General features: G+C 39.3%; 1 protein-coding gene across 2 annotated transcripts; it reads left to right on the plus strand.

Moving 5' to 3' along the window:
* The first annotated feature begins 111 nt into the window (after positions 1–111).
* On the plus strand, positions 112–9,953 carry LOC114556077 (N-acetyllactosaminide alpha-1,3-galactosyltransferase). Of its 2 annotated transcripts, none has more exons than XM_028578931.1 (6): positions 112–210; positions 4,157–4,230; positions 5,893–5,970; positions 6,076–6,171; positions 7,627–7,764; positions 8,894–9,953. In XM_028578931.1, exons 2-6 carry the CDS (start codon positions 4,202–4,204, stop codon positions 9,486–9,488), a joined length of 936 nt encoding a protein of 311 aa, XP_028434732.1. In that variant the 5' UTR covers positions 112–210; positions 4,157–4,201; the 3' UTR covers positions 9,489–9,953. The 2 variants fall into 2 exon arrangements, with proteins under 2 accessions (XP_028434732.1, XP_028434724.1); XM_028578923.1 differs by lacking the exon at positions 112–210 and adding an exon at positions 3,345–3,572.
* The last annotated feature ends 8,389 nt before the right edge of the window (positions 9,954–18,342 follow it).

Here is an 18,342-nt window from a genome sequence, read left to right on the forward strand (position 1 = left end):
GCAGCTTCCAGGTATGAATGTGATCAAGGTGCTCCTCTCAGTGAACCTTCCCTGAATAAATAAAGGTTTAAAAAAATAAATAATCAATCACTGTGCTTGTGAGGTCCTGGTGTTAATTTCTCATCACATTAAATGATTTGACTGACCATGCTACTGACTGAGTCCAACTCTTGTGATGTTACACATTCCTACATCTCGGCAATTTAGTTGGTGAGTAGAATGTACAGTCGTTGCTGACTTGCTTGTGAGTGGGTTACTAATGAAGTAGCCTAGTCTCGCATTGCCAGACTGACTCCTTTATACTTTACATTCCAGGATAAGAGAAAAAAAAAACCTGGGTTGTTTGGATTTCTTTAAAACCAATCACAATCGTCTTGGGCAGTGCCAAGCCAAAATACTCTCGGGAAGGAACTTGTTTTGGTCGAACACTTGCACCTTGCAAACGAAAAAGTTAACTGTTCACACAATACAGTGAGCTATATAAATTAGGTGGATACATGGTTAAACGTCATTTGCTCTTACCAGTGTATCGCCATATGTATTTTGTCCATAGCAAATTCCCACCAAACAGTCCCAAAATGTAAACTTATTCTTTGTAAATCTTAACAATCATTCACCGAAAGAACTAAGCAGCCTGCCTCCAAGATCCAGATTTTTGTCAAAACTTGACATTTTCAGCGTGAGGGCGTATCCGTTGGCACTGGACGTTCCCGCAGATTTTCCTGGAAATAAAGTGGCCTTGATCCACACCAGTGGGTTACTAATGAAGCATTCTGGATCAGCGGACATTGCCACGCGCCGGATGTTCCTCACCTTCCCCTCTCTGTATGTTGCCGTTCGCCAACTTCCTTCGCTACAGGAAACCACAACATTAAAGCTAGCAAGCTACACGCTCTGTCAGTCTTTATTTTTGTAACACTTAGCCTACTAATAAAGAACATTGTAGAAGAGGGGACCACAGTGTGTTATCTGTGTATGAAAAGGGATGGCACTGCCTGAAACAATGATTTGACTCTCAAAACTTGATAAAGTAAGTCAAACATATGCAGGAGGTTTTGTTTATTGTATTGTCCTCAAAAGTATTAAATATACAAGGAAACATGCACAAACAAAAAGTTTTTTTCTGTTTTATTTGAACACGCGGTTGTTTTTGCTCGAGGTGATCCTCCCTGCAGGACAGATCAGCTTCATTGATTTGCGTGAGGATCTGTTGTGTTTCTGTTAGAAGTATTCATCGTCCAGGTTAGGTTGATAAGGATTTTCAGTGTCGGGTGGCAGAGGAAGAGGGAAGGGCCTCTCACCGTAATCTGCAGCAATACAATAACACAATGTCAGGTGTATGGAAAATTCCTTTTGTTCAGTGTTTTTCGTAAAGCACTTGATACCTTTGTTTGGTTTACTGTAAGGTTTTAATTAAAGATTATGAGTTGCTAAACATGCTTAATAAACTGATATGTGGCTTTCTTACCATCAGTGACATGCTGTTTAAGGAGGCCAGGGTCAAAGAGCAGCTTTAACTCTGCTGTAACTTCATCAGCTCTGCTTGAAGAAGACACAACTCCAGATGAAAACAGAGTAACAGTAACACCATCACTGTGGCGGTGCATGCAAATGCATTTTTTAAATATGCTGTGGAATTTGAGGGTGTAGTTAAAACTGAAACTTCCAGAAAACCAAGTTAAATTACAATAGCACAGCAACACTGTCAGGGGATTCAACTGCTGCCTAAACATGTTTAAATGAGGATTGTTCTTTAAAAAAACAGATAAGAAAGCCTTTATCTCAACCATAGGACCCCCATCCCCCGTCCTCCCCTCTCTCACTGACATGTCAATACAAACACATATTTTTGTGTGGCTCCTAACAGAAATAAGTAAACAAGACCTACCTTCTCAGCACATGTGCAGAAATCCCTTCACCGAACACAAAAGACATAATGAGAAGAGTTAAAATGTCTTTACTGATCCTGTTTGATGGCATTGTGAACACAGCACCTTGAGACTCAAGAAAACCTAGAAAGGATGAGTAATAACTCTTCCTTGCATCAACTCACAAGAAAGGTCTGATTCTAGAATTAATTATTACATTTGTTTGTCTTCAAAAAAAAAAGTATTTCTTAAAATACTCTCCTCCAAATAATAATAAAAAAGAAATTAATAGAATAGCCATTCCCATTCAAATCAACATAGCTGAATCATCAGAGTGGCAGCCCTTTCTAATCTTTATAGTTTAAAAAAGATTACATTTCCTAAGAGCCAACTATAAAGAATTAGTTTTCATAATAAGAGCTAGTGAAGTTGAATGAAATGCTAGGCTATCAAAACGCTATGTATCCCTGGTGGGATAAACTTAACAGACATGAAATGTACAAACAAACATATAACAAAAGAGCTTCAAAACTAGGTGTATAATACGAATGTATTTATGTTTTGCATTTAGGTTCTTGACTGTAGCAGCACCCTTGCCTTATTGTTTATTCCATTTGTATTTTGTTTGGTTACTGTATGCACCTAATACACAAATTCCTTGCAAGTGCAAACTAAATCTGATTCTGATTCTTATTCTGAGATGGGAAACCTTTTTGGAATTCATATAATCTGGCGCAAAGCACGGTTGTGCACCCCTTCCAGTTCTGTGTTCTGAACAAGATCAGAGAATTCACTTTAAAATCTTGCATAACATTTACCCATGTCACACAATCATTTCCCAAATGTGTTGACATGGATGTTAAAGGCACTTTCTGAAGAGCTGAGCTAGAAAAAGTTATGCATTTGTTTTGTCACTGCTCCTTTTCATCTGTTTTTGACGGGGAGACATAGAGATTTAGACTGGACACTCTATAACAATTAACCCTAAGGACATTATCACTAAATCTGAATGTAATAATTAACATTTGAGTTACATGATAAATGTTAAACTTGTAGATGGTAAATTCTCGAAAGGCAAAATCAAAGCCAAATCTTAATATCTCCTTGTTGAATACAATTTGTAGGCTACACATTGAGACATTAACCCTCACATCACAATCACAAAAAAATGAATGCACACTGTTACACAAGAATTATTTTCTGTAGCCCCTGAGTTAGTTAAATATTGAATCTGGCCCTATTGATGTCATTGTTTATTTAGCCTTTTATGTTTAGCTATATGTTTTATATTTAATTCACTTTTTCATATATAATTTGACTGATATGTATTGTTGTTGTTTTCTACATACTGGACTCTTTAATTGTGTAACGTCCATGACGAATGTGTGTCTGTTCACATGTTTAATAAAGAAATTAAATGTTAAAAGTTAAATGTTTAATAAAGATAGAAAAAAACAGCCACCGTGGTCACGTGCTACGGTCACATGTTCAAAAGAGGCTGCCGTGCGGCCGGATAACGGCGTTAAAAACAAAGCTCATACACGTCTTTTTGGGAGTCTTTGGAAATCGAGCTGTTGAGATCATTACCGCAGTGGAATCTCTGTGTCCGTCTGCAATCACGTTTCCAGACGTGCATTCATCCTGTTACTGTTACTGTTGGTGTTCTGGGCGTTTATAGGCTACTTGAAAGCAACCTGCACGCAGGTAAGTCATCGGGTCTCTGCCAGTAAAAGTGTGGCCCACTTTAACTGTTGGGAATAAGTTGCAGTTGATCTAGAACTTCGAATATTTATTTTGGTTATGTTCATTGGGAATGAGAAATTTGCTGGTCATGAAATCCATAAATACACTTTTTTATATATCTTGTAGAAAGGTTTGTTTTATTCACCTGCCTGTTAATCATTACACAAAGTGGATAGTTGACCTGAAGTATGAGATTGAGATGTTTTTTTGTTCAAGATTGTAAGTTAAACTCTTTTGGTTTTGAGATGGATGGTCAGTGATGAGACAAAATGGTGTGTGTGTGTGTGTGTGTGTGTGTGTGTGTGTGTGTGTGTGTGTGTGTGTGTGTGTGTGTGTGTGTGTGTGTGTGTGTGTGTGTGTGTGTGTGTGTGTGTGTGTGTGTGTGTGTGTGTGTGTGTGTGTGTGTGTGTGTGTGTGTGTGTGTGTGTGTGTGTGTGTCATTTAAGTCTATTGGCCATGTGAGAGTGGGTAAAGAAGACTGGTGGGCTTCTTTTGTGTAACTGGTTTCACTGCAGTGTAAACTGAATGTTGTTTTCATCCACCAGCCTACAGATCCCTTCACCTCCTGCCAGAGTTTGTTTGCTGGAAAGATGACACGGCAGTTTGGCACAGCTTTGAGGTATCCTGTCTCTCCTCTTCCAGGGCTTTCTTTATCTGGTGATGTAACTCTTTCCAAGTACTAAATACATATTGAATACTGGTACGTGTAAATATAGGCGAGGCAACTGAAAGAAAAAAATATTTAAAGGATCAGTTCATCCAAACCTTATTTATTCCTTTCCCTCATTCTCTGTGGTAAGATCGATGCACAATTACGTGTTCTCCTTACTAGCGGTGGGCGACGGGGCAAAAATATCCTATGATTTCTTTCAGGCAGGAGCACAATCCATGATTCTTTTTCATGTTTTTTTTTTTTTTTTTTTTTTTTTTTTTGCAAGTAACTAAACCGAGCGGCAAACTATTTGCCAGCCCTACTAGGTAACAAAACACCAAAACAAATTCCGTTCTGAAATTTCACACTATATTAAAGTTCCTTTTTAATCCTTTTCATCAGCATACATTTCATCAACCGCTCAGCAATTATTTGAAAATAAAATGCTTCACTATTAAAGCCGGTTCACCTGTTACATCAGTTATTTCCTTCTTCCAAAACGGTGGTGAAGAACACTAGGATCAAATGCCAGGAATTGAGTTTTCATTAAATCCAAATTTAAAACTAGTGTGTTAACTGCATGCCAAATCCTAGCTCACAGGGCCAAAATGCCTCCTAAGTTACCCTAAGACCAGTTGCTGACAAGCAGTGTAGCATTTAAAAAAGCTATTTTTTAAATAGTCTGGCACAGTGCTGCCTCAACATATAACACATAGGTGCTACATTACATCCATTCCACCAAACTTCACAGAGAACAATAAGGGCAAAACGGCATCACAGATCTCTTTAACCAAATATTGTCTGGTCCATACCAGCTAAAAATCCAACAATCTGTCGTCCTGTTAGCATGCCATTCGCTACCGAGTCTGTTTGCAAGGCTAGGGATAACACTAGGCTCGGTCCAGATGACCCAGGCCTTTGCAGAATGGATCGCCGGTGATCGCCACCCAATGCATGGTGGTTAGATTTGTGTCCAACTATATCCCGACTTGCTCTGATGTCATGCACACGTATGCAAAGATAATCTGAAGAGATCAAGGCGGCCACAGATTTTAGAGCCAGGCACCGCAGTGGTTCTCTACCGACTGCAAGAACGCCTGGCTCTCAGCTGATCTCTTAGCTGATTGGTTCAGAATTGACTCGTTTTTATATAAAATTTTGTTGTTTTAATTGGAGAGATTTTGATTACTATTTGTCTGATTTAAAGGCTTATTCTGTACAAACCACATGTAGTGTGGCTGATAGTTGCATTTAGAAGTCTGAGAGACTAAATCCGTTCAGATTACAGATCATCTACAGTCTGTTATTAACATCAGCAAAAGATCTCCTGCAGAGCATTTTAACAGCTACTCTATCTTAATAAAAACAACTGGAGACTGCATACAAGCTGATAAATATGTCTGACAACATTTTAATAAATGGGAATTGGACCCAACATGATGCGACTGCTGGAAATGGCTGGAAACTTCACAGGCCACTTCAGTCTTTCTCCCCCATACAGCTTGGTCATATCTCTGCTTGCTCAGTAGTCGGTAGAATATCAAACACTGTTTTGTTTATAACCAAATATAGTATAAGATGAACTGAAGTCTTCTCTTTTTCATTTGTTTGCTTTTTGCATTGGTTCAGTTGGCTCAAGGGAAGGACTGCTGGAATCTTCTGCTGTCATTTGTTGCTTGTTGTCAGCTGCACTTCCTTATATTTAAGGTGAGTACCAAATTTAACATTATTGCTCTTGAAGACCTATAAGAGCACGTACGAGCCAAATTGAAGAGTCCTTTCAGTCTCCTGATGGTCATTTTCCAATATTAGATATTTAGAGAGCCTCATCCCTGCTGACGAGCTGCCGGTGGCCAAGGAAGGACAACTAAGACGGAGCGTCAATTTAGACGACACGCTCGACTTTACGTAAGAGATCCAACCCTTTAGTTTTTAATTCAATTATTATTCTCCTTTTTTATTCGTTGTGTAAGGAAGACTGGCAGAGCAAGCTTTCATTGCATGGTGCAAGTTGTCTTTACTGTGCAAATGATAATAAAGTTCTTGAATCTTGAAATCAGGTCAATTTGTCTAATTTAACATAGAGCTTTCATGAAAAATAATTGCACAGTAAACGCACGTAATAGAATGTTAACAAAATATATGCCTCACTTTCATCATTGCCATAATTAGAATAAAAATGCAGTGATGATGATGATTTTTAATTTATACACATGAAAAAAAAAATGAAGACATTATCTTGTAATTATGACTTCCATCTCTTATTTTTAGTTTTCCACATGGTCATCTGCTCCAGGCTCGCAGTGTTCAAATTACTTGCACTGCTACATGAAGCTGCATGCTACCGTCAGGGAAACCTGTGATCTTGGTTCCAGATGTTGTTAATTTCTCCCCAGTTTCGGATCACATTATTGCTGGAACATGTTTCAGCATAAACGTAGCATAAACATTTTTTTTGTTAGAATGCAAAACAGTAGCCTCGTGAGACCGTCCTGATCTGGTGTGCTCCAGTTTTCCACTCGCAGATCAGTCTGGCATCTTGAGGCAGAGAAAATTTGGAGCCGTTAGCCAAACGACCGGGCCAATCAGCGTTGGTTTTGAGGTGGGTTAGGTGGTGATAGACCGATGGTTCATCCAATCAGCTAACCAGTATTATCAGCCAGCGGTAGCCCTAATTCTGTTAGCCGCTCGCTAATGTTTTTTTTCTCTTGGATCCTTCTTTTGGAATATGGTCCGGGAACCTGAAATGGTGTCTTTTATTCCTAAATTCTCGTTACACAAACGTCAAATATCCTTTACCGACATGTTTCTTGCATGCTGAGCTAACGAGCTATGCTTTGCCTGCAGCAGCAGGGGCGGGCTTGTGGTTGTATTTTCATACGCTTCGTGGATCTGATTGGTTGATTTGGCCCGTCTATCACCAACATAGGTGATAGACAGATGGTTCATCCAATCAAATAACCAGTATTCCGCCCCTTCCCAAAAGTTCCCAGATGGATATGCCGAGCAAATGTGAAGCAATCCATCTGGCGGAGTCAGGTTAGCAAAACAGGTCTCCTGACCAGAAACTATCTTGCCAATAAATGGCAACATTGTTATATTGGACTCTTCAGAGAAACAAAATTACTTTTTCGGGATTAATATCCAATCAAATGTCAATAAACTGAAAATGTCAACAAAATAAATAACATAGACTGGTTGTTCAATCATGATTAAAACTATAAGGAAAACTCACTTTTTTTGAGAAGGTAATGATGGCACAACTGCCACAAATTCCCTTTTGGCACTTAATGTTTTGTTACTTGCTCATGATTGTAAATCTCCTCATATGGCTGTTTAACATGTTTTCATCTTCCATTTCAGGGCCAGAAAATGGGTTGAGACACGCACATCTTGGAAAGCTCCTATCATCTGGGAGGGAATGTTTGACCCTGATCTTTATGACCAAAAGCACATCCAAAACCAGTCATCTGTGGCCCTCACGGTGTTCGCTGTGGGAAGGTTTGTTTCTCTGCAAACACTGTGACCCTGAGAATACCAGCACTTTCATACTAGCAGTTCAGTCTGGTACCACTAGGCCAAAAGAATTGGTACCTGAACGAGATACAAGTAGGTCGTTGACAGCTGAATATCAAACTGTGGCGCAGTATGAGAAGAGAATGTCTTTCAAGGATCAGAATACCATTTATTGCCAATTACGTTTTGCCTTCAAAGAATTTGCCTTGGTGTTTGGTGCATACAATCTGGAAAGGAAATGAACATTTAAGCAAAGTACGGCATCAGACAAAAACATAGAATAGAAATATCACAATCTATAGGTTTTTTTTATAAAACACTACCATAAGTACACTAACGGTTTCAGAGTAAGAAATGAAGACTTTATAGTGTTGTGCAAAAATGTTGAGGGACTGTGCAAAAGTTCAGTATGTAAAATATAATATGTGCAGTGTTCATATATACCGATGTGGTCTTAGACCCCTATAGGCAAATTTGCAGCCAATCACGTTCTCAGCAGAGATTGGTAGGCTCCTTTGCAGTGGCAGGCAGGAGGAGGTGAGGATTGAATGATGATGAATTCAGCTGCAGCAGGAAGTACATCCTCTGCTGTGCTTTTTTTTTTTTTTTTTTCCACAAGTGACAACGTTGGTCGGCTAATTTTCTGTAACTAGCATGAAGGCATGTTTGGTGGAAACGGAAAGCTAGCTAACTATTCAGCCAGCCGCAGCAGGCTGCTCGATTCCTCGGCTTCCCCACCGCAGGGAGACTTCTTTGCTGAGAGAAGGGTTTTGTCGTGTGTATCGTAGCAAAGGGTTGAATATCCGGTTTCCATTTACGCAGGTGCAGAATGTACGTGGTAGTTGGCCGTCGACCGTCTTTGCGCTGTGTTCAAGTGCAACTTTTTGGCCAAGACGCAGGCAACGTGAGGCCTCGTGGCCATTACTTCTTTGCCGTCAGCTCGGGTTCAGACTGAAAGTAATCCCTCCAGTGTTAAAACAGATTAAAAGGTCAGCAGATGTGAACTCAACACTTGTCTCAATTAATGAAATGAAAAGCTGAATAGTATGGTATAGTTTTTCAGATCAGAAGTCTGAGCAACAGCAATAATTTTTTTTCCCTTTCTCTGCCTAAGGTACTTTGCCTACCTAAAGACGTTCCTTACCTCTGCAGAACGTCATTTTATGTTGGGATTAAAAGTGACCTATTACGTGTTCACGGATCAACCGGAGAAGATCCCACCAGTGAACCTTGGTCCTCTGCGAAGCCTGAAGGTTGTCCTGGTGAAAAAGTACTCCAGGTGGCACGACGACTCTATGATGCGCATGAAAGCAATCTCGGATACCATAGAATCAGAAATTCGTCACCGCTGCAATTATGTCTTCTGCTTTCACGTGGATCAGCAGTTTAAGGGAAGATTTGGCTCAGAGGCTCTGGGGGATTCTGTGGCCTTGCTTCATGCCGGCTTTTTCAAAACTCCAAAGGAAGGTTGCACCTATGACCGAAACCCCAAATCCACAGCCTTCATGACCAACGGCGATTACTACTACAATGCTGCAGTCTTTGGAGGCCTTTGGGAAAATGTGCAGACTTTGGCAGATTACTGCTTTCTGGATATCATGGAGGACAAACTAAATGATGTGGAGGCTCAGTGGCATGATGAGAGTCATCTGAACAAGTATTTTTGGCTTCACAAACCAAGCAGGCTGCTCTCCCCCAAGTACTGGTAGGACCAGTGAAGGGGCCACACACACACACACACACACACACACACACACACACAGACTACCTACTATGGACAATATGACCCACTTCATACTCTGTAGAGTGGCTTGAAGAGCCACACATTGCATTAACTTTGGGGGGGGGAAAATGTGAGATGTTTACTATAATTTTTGTATTGGATTCTATTCTTGGAAAGTGGAATAATCTTTCTTTCTGCCTTTTCTGGAAATCAAACTCAGTTGTCTTTGTGTTGAAGAATATGTTCGAAGGATTATGTTTACAAAAGTGATGTCAAATGTGTGGGCTTTAATATTTTAACATGAATGAATGAATAAATAAATGTTTTTATACAAAGCAAGTTTACAGCCAAATGTGAAAGGCTAAGAGGCATGTCAATCAAGCTGACCCACTCCTAAACATACCACTATTTTAGCTTGAAACTCTTAATGGAGAATCATTTCCAGACCAACTTTAGAAGAGCTGATAACTATTGAGCAACATGATCCAGAACCTTGTTGCTTGGGGAACTGTGCTAATCAGTGCAGCTAGCATTATGTCTAGGAGTTAAACTCAATGTCACCTTATCAAAAAGAATATTTTCTGATCTCAATATAGCCCTACAATAAGATATTTTAGAATGTTTGCTTGTCAATTGTGAAGCAAATTTTAAGTGTTTCTCCCTTCCCCCCCCCCCCCCCACGTGTGTGTGTCTCTCTCTCTCTCTCCTTCCTTCGTTCATAATTTAAATGGTGGTTGTAAATATTAATTTTAGTGTCCATAGTTTTATTATAAGCTTTGCTACTATTAAATATTTTGTGCAATGATTTTGTTGCTTCTTAAATAATTAGATGTTATTTTATATTTTAATAATTTAATGAGTATTTTCTGAGATGTATACACCTTCATAGTATTATCAGATTCTTCTGTACGACTTTGGGTTGCTTACTATTGCTGCATACTTTCAGCTACAAAAACCATTTCAAATATCAAATATTCAGCTCTTTAAAGACCTTTTGTGTTTTTTCGACATGCTATACTATCACTTTTTTTCAAAATGCTACACTGACTTTTTATCACTTTTTTGGCTTAATACTATGACGTTATCACTGTTTTAAACGTACTATGGCTCTTGGAAAAAAAAAGACCTTTCCTGAATGTAGCGCAGTCTGAACACAGGCAAAAACAAACAAAAGCAGCAAAAAAATCAACAAGTAACATAAGGCAATAATGGATTATGGTCTGTCACTGCATCGATGCACAATCATCCGTTTGAGGTCCGTTTCAGAAAGCAGGTTTAGTGAAAACTCAGTTTGTTAACCATGAGATGAGGGAAACCCGGAGGTTAATCAAACCTGAGAAAGAGAGGGAACTTAACCTCTGAGTCAGTTACTATGGTAACTGAGTGTGTTAACCTAACCTGGTCGGGAGCAGGTTTTCTTCTCTCAGTCTCCTCCCTCTGACACAGCACTCTTTCATTTCCTCATTCATTCATTCAGTCTGTATCAGGTGCATTTTAAACCAGTTTATCTGCATGAATAAAAAAAACATATTGGTTTATGACAAAAAATATTACGTTTTTGTTCTGAACGTGACATTTCCTTTTGTCGAGGATCCCGTTGATGAAGAAGCTGTATTATTTCACAGAGATGTCAGGAGATGATATTAAGTCCCGACTATCATTAGTAAAGCCACTGTATGCAGAGCCATCAGAAAAGTGTGCCTTGCTCTGAAACATTTTTTTTAAATGTTTTTGTAGTGTTCCCTGGACACAAACCAGTAAGAGACATTAAAAAGAATTTAATTATTATAAATTATATTTAATTATGGTGCTGCAGCCTCAGAATGGGATTAGTAGCTTACTTTTTCACCTGCAGGATTGCACCTAAATGAAATTATAGGTGTAATACCATTCCAGTTTTCACCAGTAATATACCTGCGATTAAATTTGAAATCAATACACTATATTAGAGCTTACGCATTGACTCAAGCAACAATTTTCTCCCACACCAATTCTCGCTATTTTACAGCAGCCACTGTGTTGCTTTTTTTTTTAACAAAATATATATTCAAACTCGCTGTATGTGCGCATGAGTCTTTCCGCCGACCAGATTGTTTGTGGTTGTTACCATGGTGAATCGTAGTATCATGGCTCCATTCATGCTGCCTTTTTATTCTGGTGGTGCTTAACTCTGAGTCAACCTACTCTGAGTTGATTGAACCAACTCAAATCAGCTGTTCTGGAACCAAAAACTCAAGAGTTTCAATCTCAAGGTAAATCAACTCAGAGTTCAGGGTCAGACTCAGATCAGGGTTAGACTCAGAGATCAGGGTTAGACTCAGAGTTCAGGGTTAGACTCAGAGTTCAGGGTCAGACTCAGATCAGTGTTAGACTCAGATCAGGGTTAGACTCAGAATTCAGGGTCAGACTCAGATCAGGGTCAGACTCAGAGATCAGGGTTAGACTCAGAGTTCAGGGTTAGACTCAGAGTTCAGGGTCAGACTCAGATCAAGGTTAGACTCAGATCAGGGTTAGACTCAGAGTTCAGGGTCAGACTCAGATCAGGGTCAGACTCAGAGATCAGGGTTAGACTCAGAGATCAGGGTTAGACTCAGAGTTCAGGGTTAGACTCAGAGTTCAGGGTCAGACTCAGAGATCAGGGTTAGACTCAGAGATCAGGGTTAGACTCAGAGATCAGGGTTAGACTCAGAGTTCAGGGTTAGACTCAGAGTTTAGGGTCAGACTCAGAGATCAGGGTTAGACTCAGAGTTCAGGGTCAGACTCAGAGTTTGTTACACCTCCTTAGGTGTGCATTGCGATGCATCGATGCAATGATTCATTTCAACAGCCCTCATACCAGACTTTTTAAAGCAACACCAAAGCACGTCTCTTCGGTCCCCCTACAGGTTGGAAGTAGAATTGTCCGTTAGCGTTCTCATTTGAACTACAGATCCACTACCCGATCTGGCAAAGTGAATGCAGCAGTGCCGTTCACCCTGATACGAGTTGATGAACCACTGAAACCATTTTGGAAACATTATTTTAAGGTATAAAATAAGCTTTGGTGTTGCTTTAATGTTTTTTTCAACATACTATACTATGACATTTTTCAACAGTTTTTATTTGGTGGCACAGTGGCTCAGTGGTTACAACTGCTCCAATTAACACCAGGAAATAGAAAATGCTGATTCTGACCCCTGGTTTCAGCCCCAATCCAGGCTTGGCAATTTTGTGTGGAGTTTGCATGTTCTTTTAGGCTTTTTTTTTTGTCTTTGACATTCTATACTGACTTTTTTGTCACTTTTTTCGACATACCATACTATAACTTCTTATCACTTTTTTCGACATCATATACTATGACTTTTTATGACTTTTTTCGACATATTGCACAATGACATTTTTAATCACTTAATATACTATGACTTTTTTTGTCATACTATACTATGACTATTTTCGACATATACACTAGGACTTTTTCATACATATTATACTATGACTTTTATATCCCTTTATTCAACATACTATGATTGTTTTTAATGTACTGTCTTTGTTGGCACAGAGACTCAGTGGAACTGCTTCAACTAGCACCAAGAAGTAAGCACTGCAGACTCTGACCCCTGCTTTGATCCCCAGTCTGGGCGGCTGGTTTTTGGGTGGTGTTTGAGTGTTCTTCCAGACTTTGTTTCACATAATATACTGTGACTTTTTTATGACTTTTTTCAACATATTATACTATTACTTTTTTCACTTTTTTCGGCTTGACTATACAGCGGTGGAAGAAGTATTCTGATCTTTATTTAAGTAAAAGTAATAATACTACACTGTAAAAATACTGTTACAATTAAAGTCCTGCATTGAAAATGTTACTTAAGTAAAAGTACGTTAAGTATCATCAGGAAAATGTACGCATGGCAGCACGCTGGCTCAGTGATTAGAACTTCTGCTTCACAGCAAGAAGGTTCTGGGTTCAAACCCAGGTTGTCCTGGGCCTTTCTGTGTGTGTGTGAGTTTGTATGTTCTCCCCGTGTTTGTGTGGGGTTTCTCTGGGTGCTCTGGTTTCCTCCCATCATAAAGACATGCAACTAGAACTACAGTTGAAAATTAGCTGACTGGCTAACAGTGGAGCATTTTACAGAAATGTTCATCAATGTGCATTGTTCTAATCAAACAAATAAATATAAAATAAAAGGGCCATAAATGGATCAGGCCCAGCTCACATCTAGAACATGGTAAACCTTACACCCCAGCCCGACCACTCCGCTCTGCATCAGCCAACCTGCTTGCCGCCCCCACACAGCGAGGGAGAACTAATCCCTCATCGAAGTCCCCGACTGTTTGCTGTCCTGGCTCCTAAATGGTGGAATGAGCCCCCCATTGACATCAGAACCGCCAAAAGCCTACGCATCTTCCACCGCAGGCTAAGAAACACATCTCTTCCGACTACACCTTGGATTTAAAAAAATAAAAATAAAATAAAATAAAAAACAAGCACATATTTCATGTGTCTCTTTGTAGTTTAGCTTATTTAAAGCTAATGTACTTGCACTTTCTACTTATTGTCTGGAGTTTGCACCTTCAAGGTTGAAAGCACTTAATTTGAGGTCACTTTGGATAGAAGTGTCAGCTAATGACATGTAATGTAATGTAAAATTACTAATGGTAAAGATATCCTCAGCTAAGCCATCTACCTGTCTCTTAGACCCCATCCCAACGAGGCTACTCAAAGAAGCGTTACCCGTGGTAAACACTTCACTACTAGATATGATCAATATGTCCTTATTAACAGGTTATGTACCGCAGTCATTTAAAATTGCTGTGATAAAACCTCTTCTGAAAAAACCCACCCTAGATCCTGAGGTCTTAGCAAACTATAGACCTATATCTAACCTTCCCTTTCTATCCAAGATCCTTGAGAAGGTGGTTGCTAATCAGTTATGTGATTTTCTACATAGCAACAGTCTATTTGATGATTTTCAATCAGGATTTATAAAGAATCATAGCACAGAGACGGCACTGGTGAAAATTACTAACGACCTTCTAACTGCTGCAGACAAAGGATTTGTCTCCATTCTTGTTTTACTAGATCTTAGTGCTGCATTTGACACTATTGACCATACCATCCTGTTACAGAGACTGGAACACTGCCATTAAAGGAATCGCACTAAGCTGGTTTAAGTCCTATTTCTCTGAACGATCTCAATTTGTTAATGTTAATGATAAACCCTCCAAGCACGCTAAAGTTAGCCATGGCGTTCCTCAAGGCTCAGTGCTTGGACCAATTCTATTTTCCTTATATATGCTTCCTCTAGGTAATATTATTAGGAAACACTCAATTAACTATCACTGTTACGCAGACGATACCCAATTATATCTGTCAATTAAGCCAGATGAAAGTGGTCAGTTAGCAAGACTTCAAACGTGTATTGAGGATATAAAATCCTGGATGACCCACAATTTCCTGATGTTAAACTCAGACAAAACTGAAGTTATTGTGATAGGACCAACGCACCGCCGAACTTCGTTTTTGAAAGATATAGTTACTCTGGATGGTATTACCCTGGCCTCCAGCACTGCTGTCAGAAATCTAGGAGTTATTTTTGATCAGGATATATCCTTCAACGCCCACTTAAAACAAACCTCATGAATAGCCGTTTTCCATCTTCGTAACATTGCCAAAATTAGGAATATCCTGTCTGAAAACGATGCTGAAAAACTAGTCCATGCATTCGTTACTTCTAGACTAGATTACTGCAATTCCTTATTATCAGGTTGCCCAAATAAGTCCCTTAAGACTCTCCAACTGATCCAGAATGCTGCAGCACGTGTTCTGACGAGAACTAAGAGAAGAGATCATATTTCTCCTGTATTAGCTTCTCTGCATTGGCTTCCTGTGAAATCTAGGATCGAATTTAAAGTCCTCCTCCTGACTTACAAAGCTCTAAATGGTCAAGCACCATCATACTTAGAAGAGCTCATAGTACCTTATAGTCCCACTAGAGCACTGCTCTCCCGGAATGCGGGGCTACTTGTGGTTCCTAGAGTCTCTGGAAGTAAACTGCGGGCCAGGGCCTTCAGCTATCAGGCTCCAGTATTGTGGAACCAGCTCCCAGTCTGGGTTCAAGGAGCAGACACCGTCACCACATTTAAGAGTAAACTGAAAACCCTCCTCTTTGATAAAACTTATAGTTAGGGAACGAGGAGTTGAAGCGTCCACCTAACCCGGCCCACCTGCTTCTCCTCGTAGTCATCAGTTTTATATACTGTAAAATTAATAATCTAGCGAGAGTAGAGGGAGGCAGGCCAGTACAGCCCGATCCGGTTGGGGAGAGTTCTAGCCCGACCAGGCACCTCTCTTTAACCTGCCTCTCTTAAGTTATGCTATTACAATTCTAGACTGCCGGGGAGGCTGTTCCTCCCTAAGACACACTGAGCTGCTCTCTCATCTCTACTTGTTACTTTTGTATGCATCCCTGCTATGACATGAACTTCCACAATAACCTTCGAAGTCACTGTGACTTCTAATGTGACTATTATCACCACTGTTCATCACGCCCCCAACCGGCCCGATGAAATATATACACATTTAAACCATTCCCACTTTTCCAACAATTCTCCGTAGCCTACTTCACCTTTTCTTACACATTTAAGCCAGCAATTCAGTTTTGCTTTAGAAATTTAACTTGTCAGCATGCACAAGCATTTTCTGCAGGAAATGCATTTTCTAGTTAAATATGCTAAATATAGCACATTTCCTAATTCCACAGAATGTGGGTCAAAGACAAGACATGTACATTTTCTTTATATATTTTCTCTTTTTCTTTAAATTAACAGTGAATTATTATAAACTAGAAGGGCACTCAGAGAGCACAGACCTTTGCCATGGCCTAATGCCCTATGTTGCAATGTTGACAAAAATGTACTTTTTTACCAGGCTGTAAATATGTTTAATTCTGCAGATGGGCACTTTAACATGGAGGTCAATGATTGTCTCCCTTTTGGAGCTAGCCACTCCATAAACTGCAAACTGTGTTTGGCACTTCCACATTGGCTTCATGTTTTAGCACCAGAGGTTGCTGCTTGTGTTCAACCCAAACCAGGATCTTTTTTTAAACTTAAAATAAACCTAAATAGTTTTGTTGCCTAAACCAAACTGCATGTTTGCGACTGTTACGTTAACCATTTAAAGGTTTGATATTGTATTTAGAATGATAGCTTCACACGTTTTAATCATACAAGTATGACAAAAATATTGACCAAAACCTTATAATTTACTTTCCATTGTGTCCACTGCCAAAGAATGTGACTTTTAAATTAATGTGATAAGTGAGCTGTATGTTTATTTTTATTTATTTGTTTACCACCACAAATGGTGGAGTGCCAGTGTCCCTCCTAATGTCACTGCCCAGCTAAAACAAGAAATTGCAGTGCATACACGCATAATACCAGCAGAGGGAGCGCTTGGTCATCAAATACACTCTTGAACCTTCAGTGAGGAACAAAGCAAGTTTGTTTCATGTATCCAGCACCAAATCACTATACTAATACTAATATGTGAGGAGCTGAAGAACTGACAGCTTCCATTGTGAAACATTACATTATCATTTTAGGATAAAATTTATGTTGATAACATTCATCCATTTTATTTTTTGTGTATCCAAACACATCATATGCATGCACAGTGGGCTGTGTGATGGATGTAACCAAGGTATTGCAAATTACTCTGTTGTGTGTATCTGTCCAAGTTTGTGTGTGTGTTTGTGTGTCAGTGTTCTTAGTGACGTGGTAAACTCTAATCCGCCCTAAGCCCAGGGCACCACAGTGGATGTCCATTAGCGTAATGTGTGCTGCACATCTTTCCTTCCCTGTCTCTTTCTACCATGTCTGTCTTTTATTTTCCTATATGCCTTACAAGCTACACAGTAGTGCTTTAAATATCTGTGGTGACATTGCAGATTTGAGCCATTAGGCTCCAGTTTATGTGTAGTTATGATACACTCACTGACCCCTCACTTTCCTGTGGAAGAGTGCAAGAGAAAACACATTTTCTTGAATTTGACTACTATATAACCTTTGTTACCTTGTGAGTGGTTTGAAATGTTACAAAGTAATAGCCCCTACAAAGAAGTCTTCTAAGGGTGAAGAAATTACTGTAGTTATAAAATGTCTTTTCTTATGTGAAGCTAGGTCATGTGATGTGTGTGTAGGATGAAGATGGAAGTGCCCTAACAACTGTCACCTGTCTGTCAGTGAAGGAAATACCTATACACACCACAGAGAAATAATTCTCACTGAAATGAGTGATATATTTGAGTAGAGATGTGATTTTCTGCTCTGTAAAACCGCTGCATTTTTTTGTATCATTATTCATTTATTTCTCTGGGAAACTTTTATTCGTAATTGTGTATATGGTGTTTATGTTCTGCAGAGCAAGAACCTGCTGAAAATCAGTTTTACACAGAGTCAGGCCCGATTGTCTTTAATCTTTTCCTGTTTAATAAATAAAAAATGACAATGAAATGAATTCACATACTCATTGTAGTTCAAAATGAAATAACTCTACTTGTGTCTGCCTTAGCTTAAAAAAAACCTGGACTGAATGCAATATATATATATATATATAATATAGTATGTATATAATATAGTTTTTTTTTCTCCCTAATTTTCTCTTTTTGGTGTGGGTGACCAAAATGTGAATTGTACTTTTAACCATGCTTGTCTTGCTTCTGCTTGAGTTACACAGGACCATGATATTAACTCAAACCAGTATTGAAAATAGAAAGGAAGCTCAGTTTGGTTCTACAGTTATGATGGTTTTATTGGCATTTTCCAAGGTATTATTTTACAGTGACGGTCACAGTCTG

This window comes from Perca flavescens, chromosome 1 (assembly GCF_004354835.1).
Source record: "Perca flavescens isolate YP-PL-M2 chromosome 1, PFLA_1.0, whole genome shotgun sequence".
Lineage (NCBI taxonomy): Eukaryota > Metazoa > Chordata > Actinopteri > Perciformes > Percidae > Perca > Perca flavescens.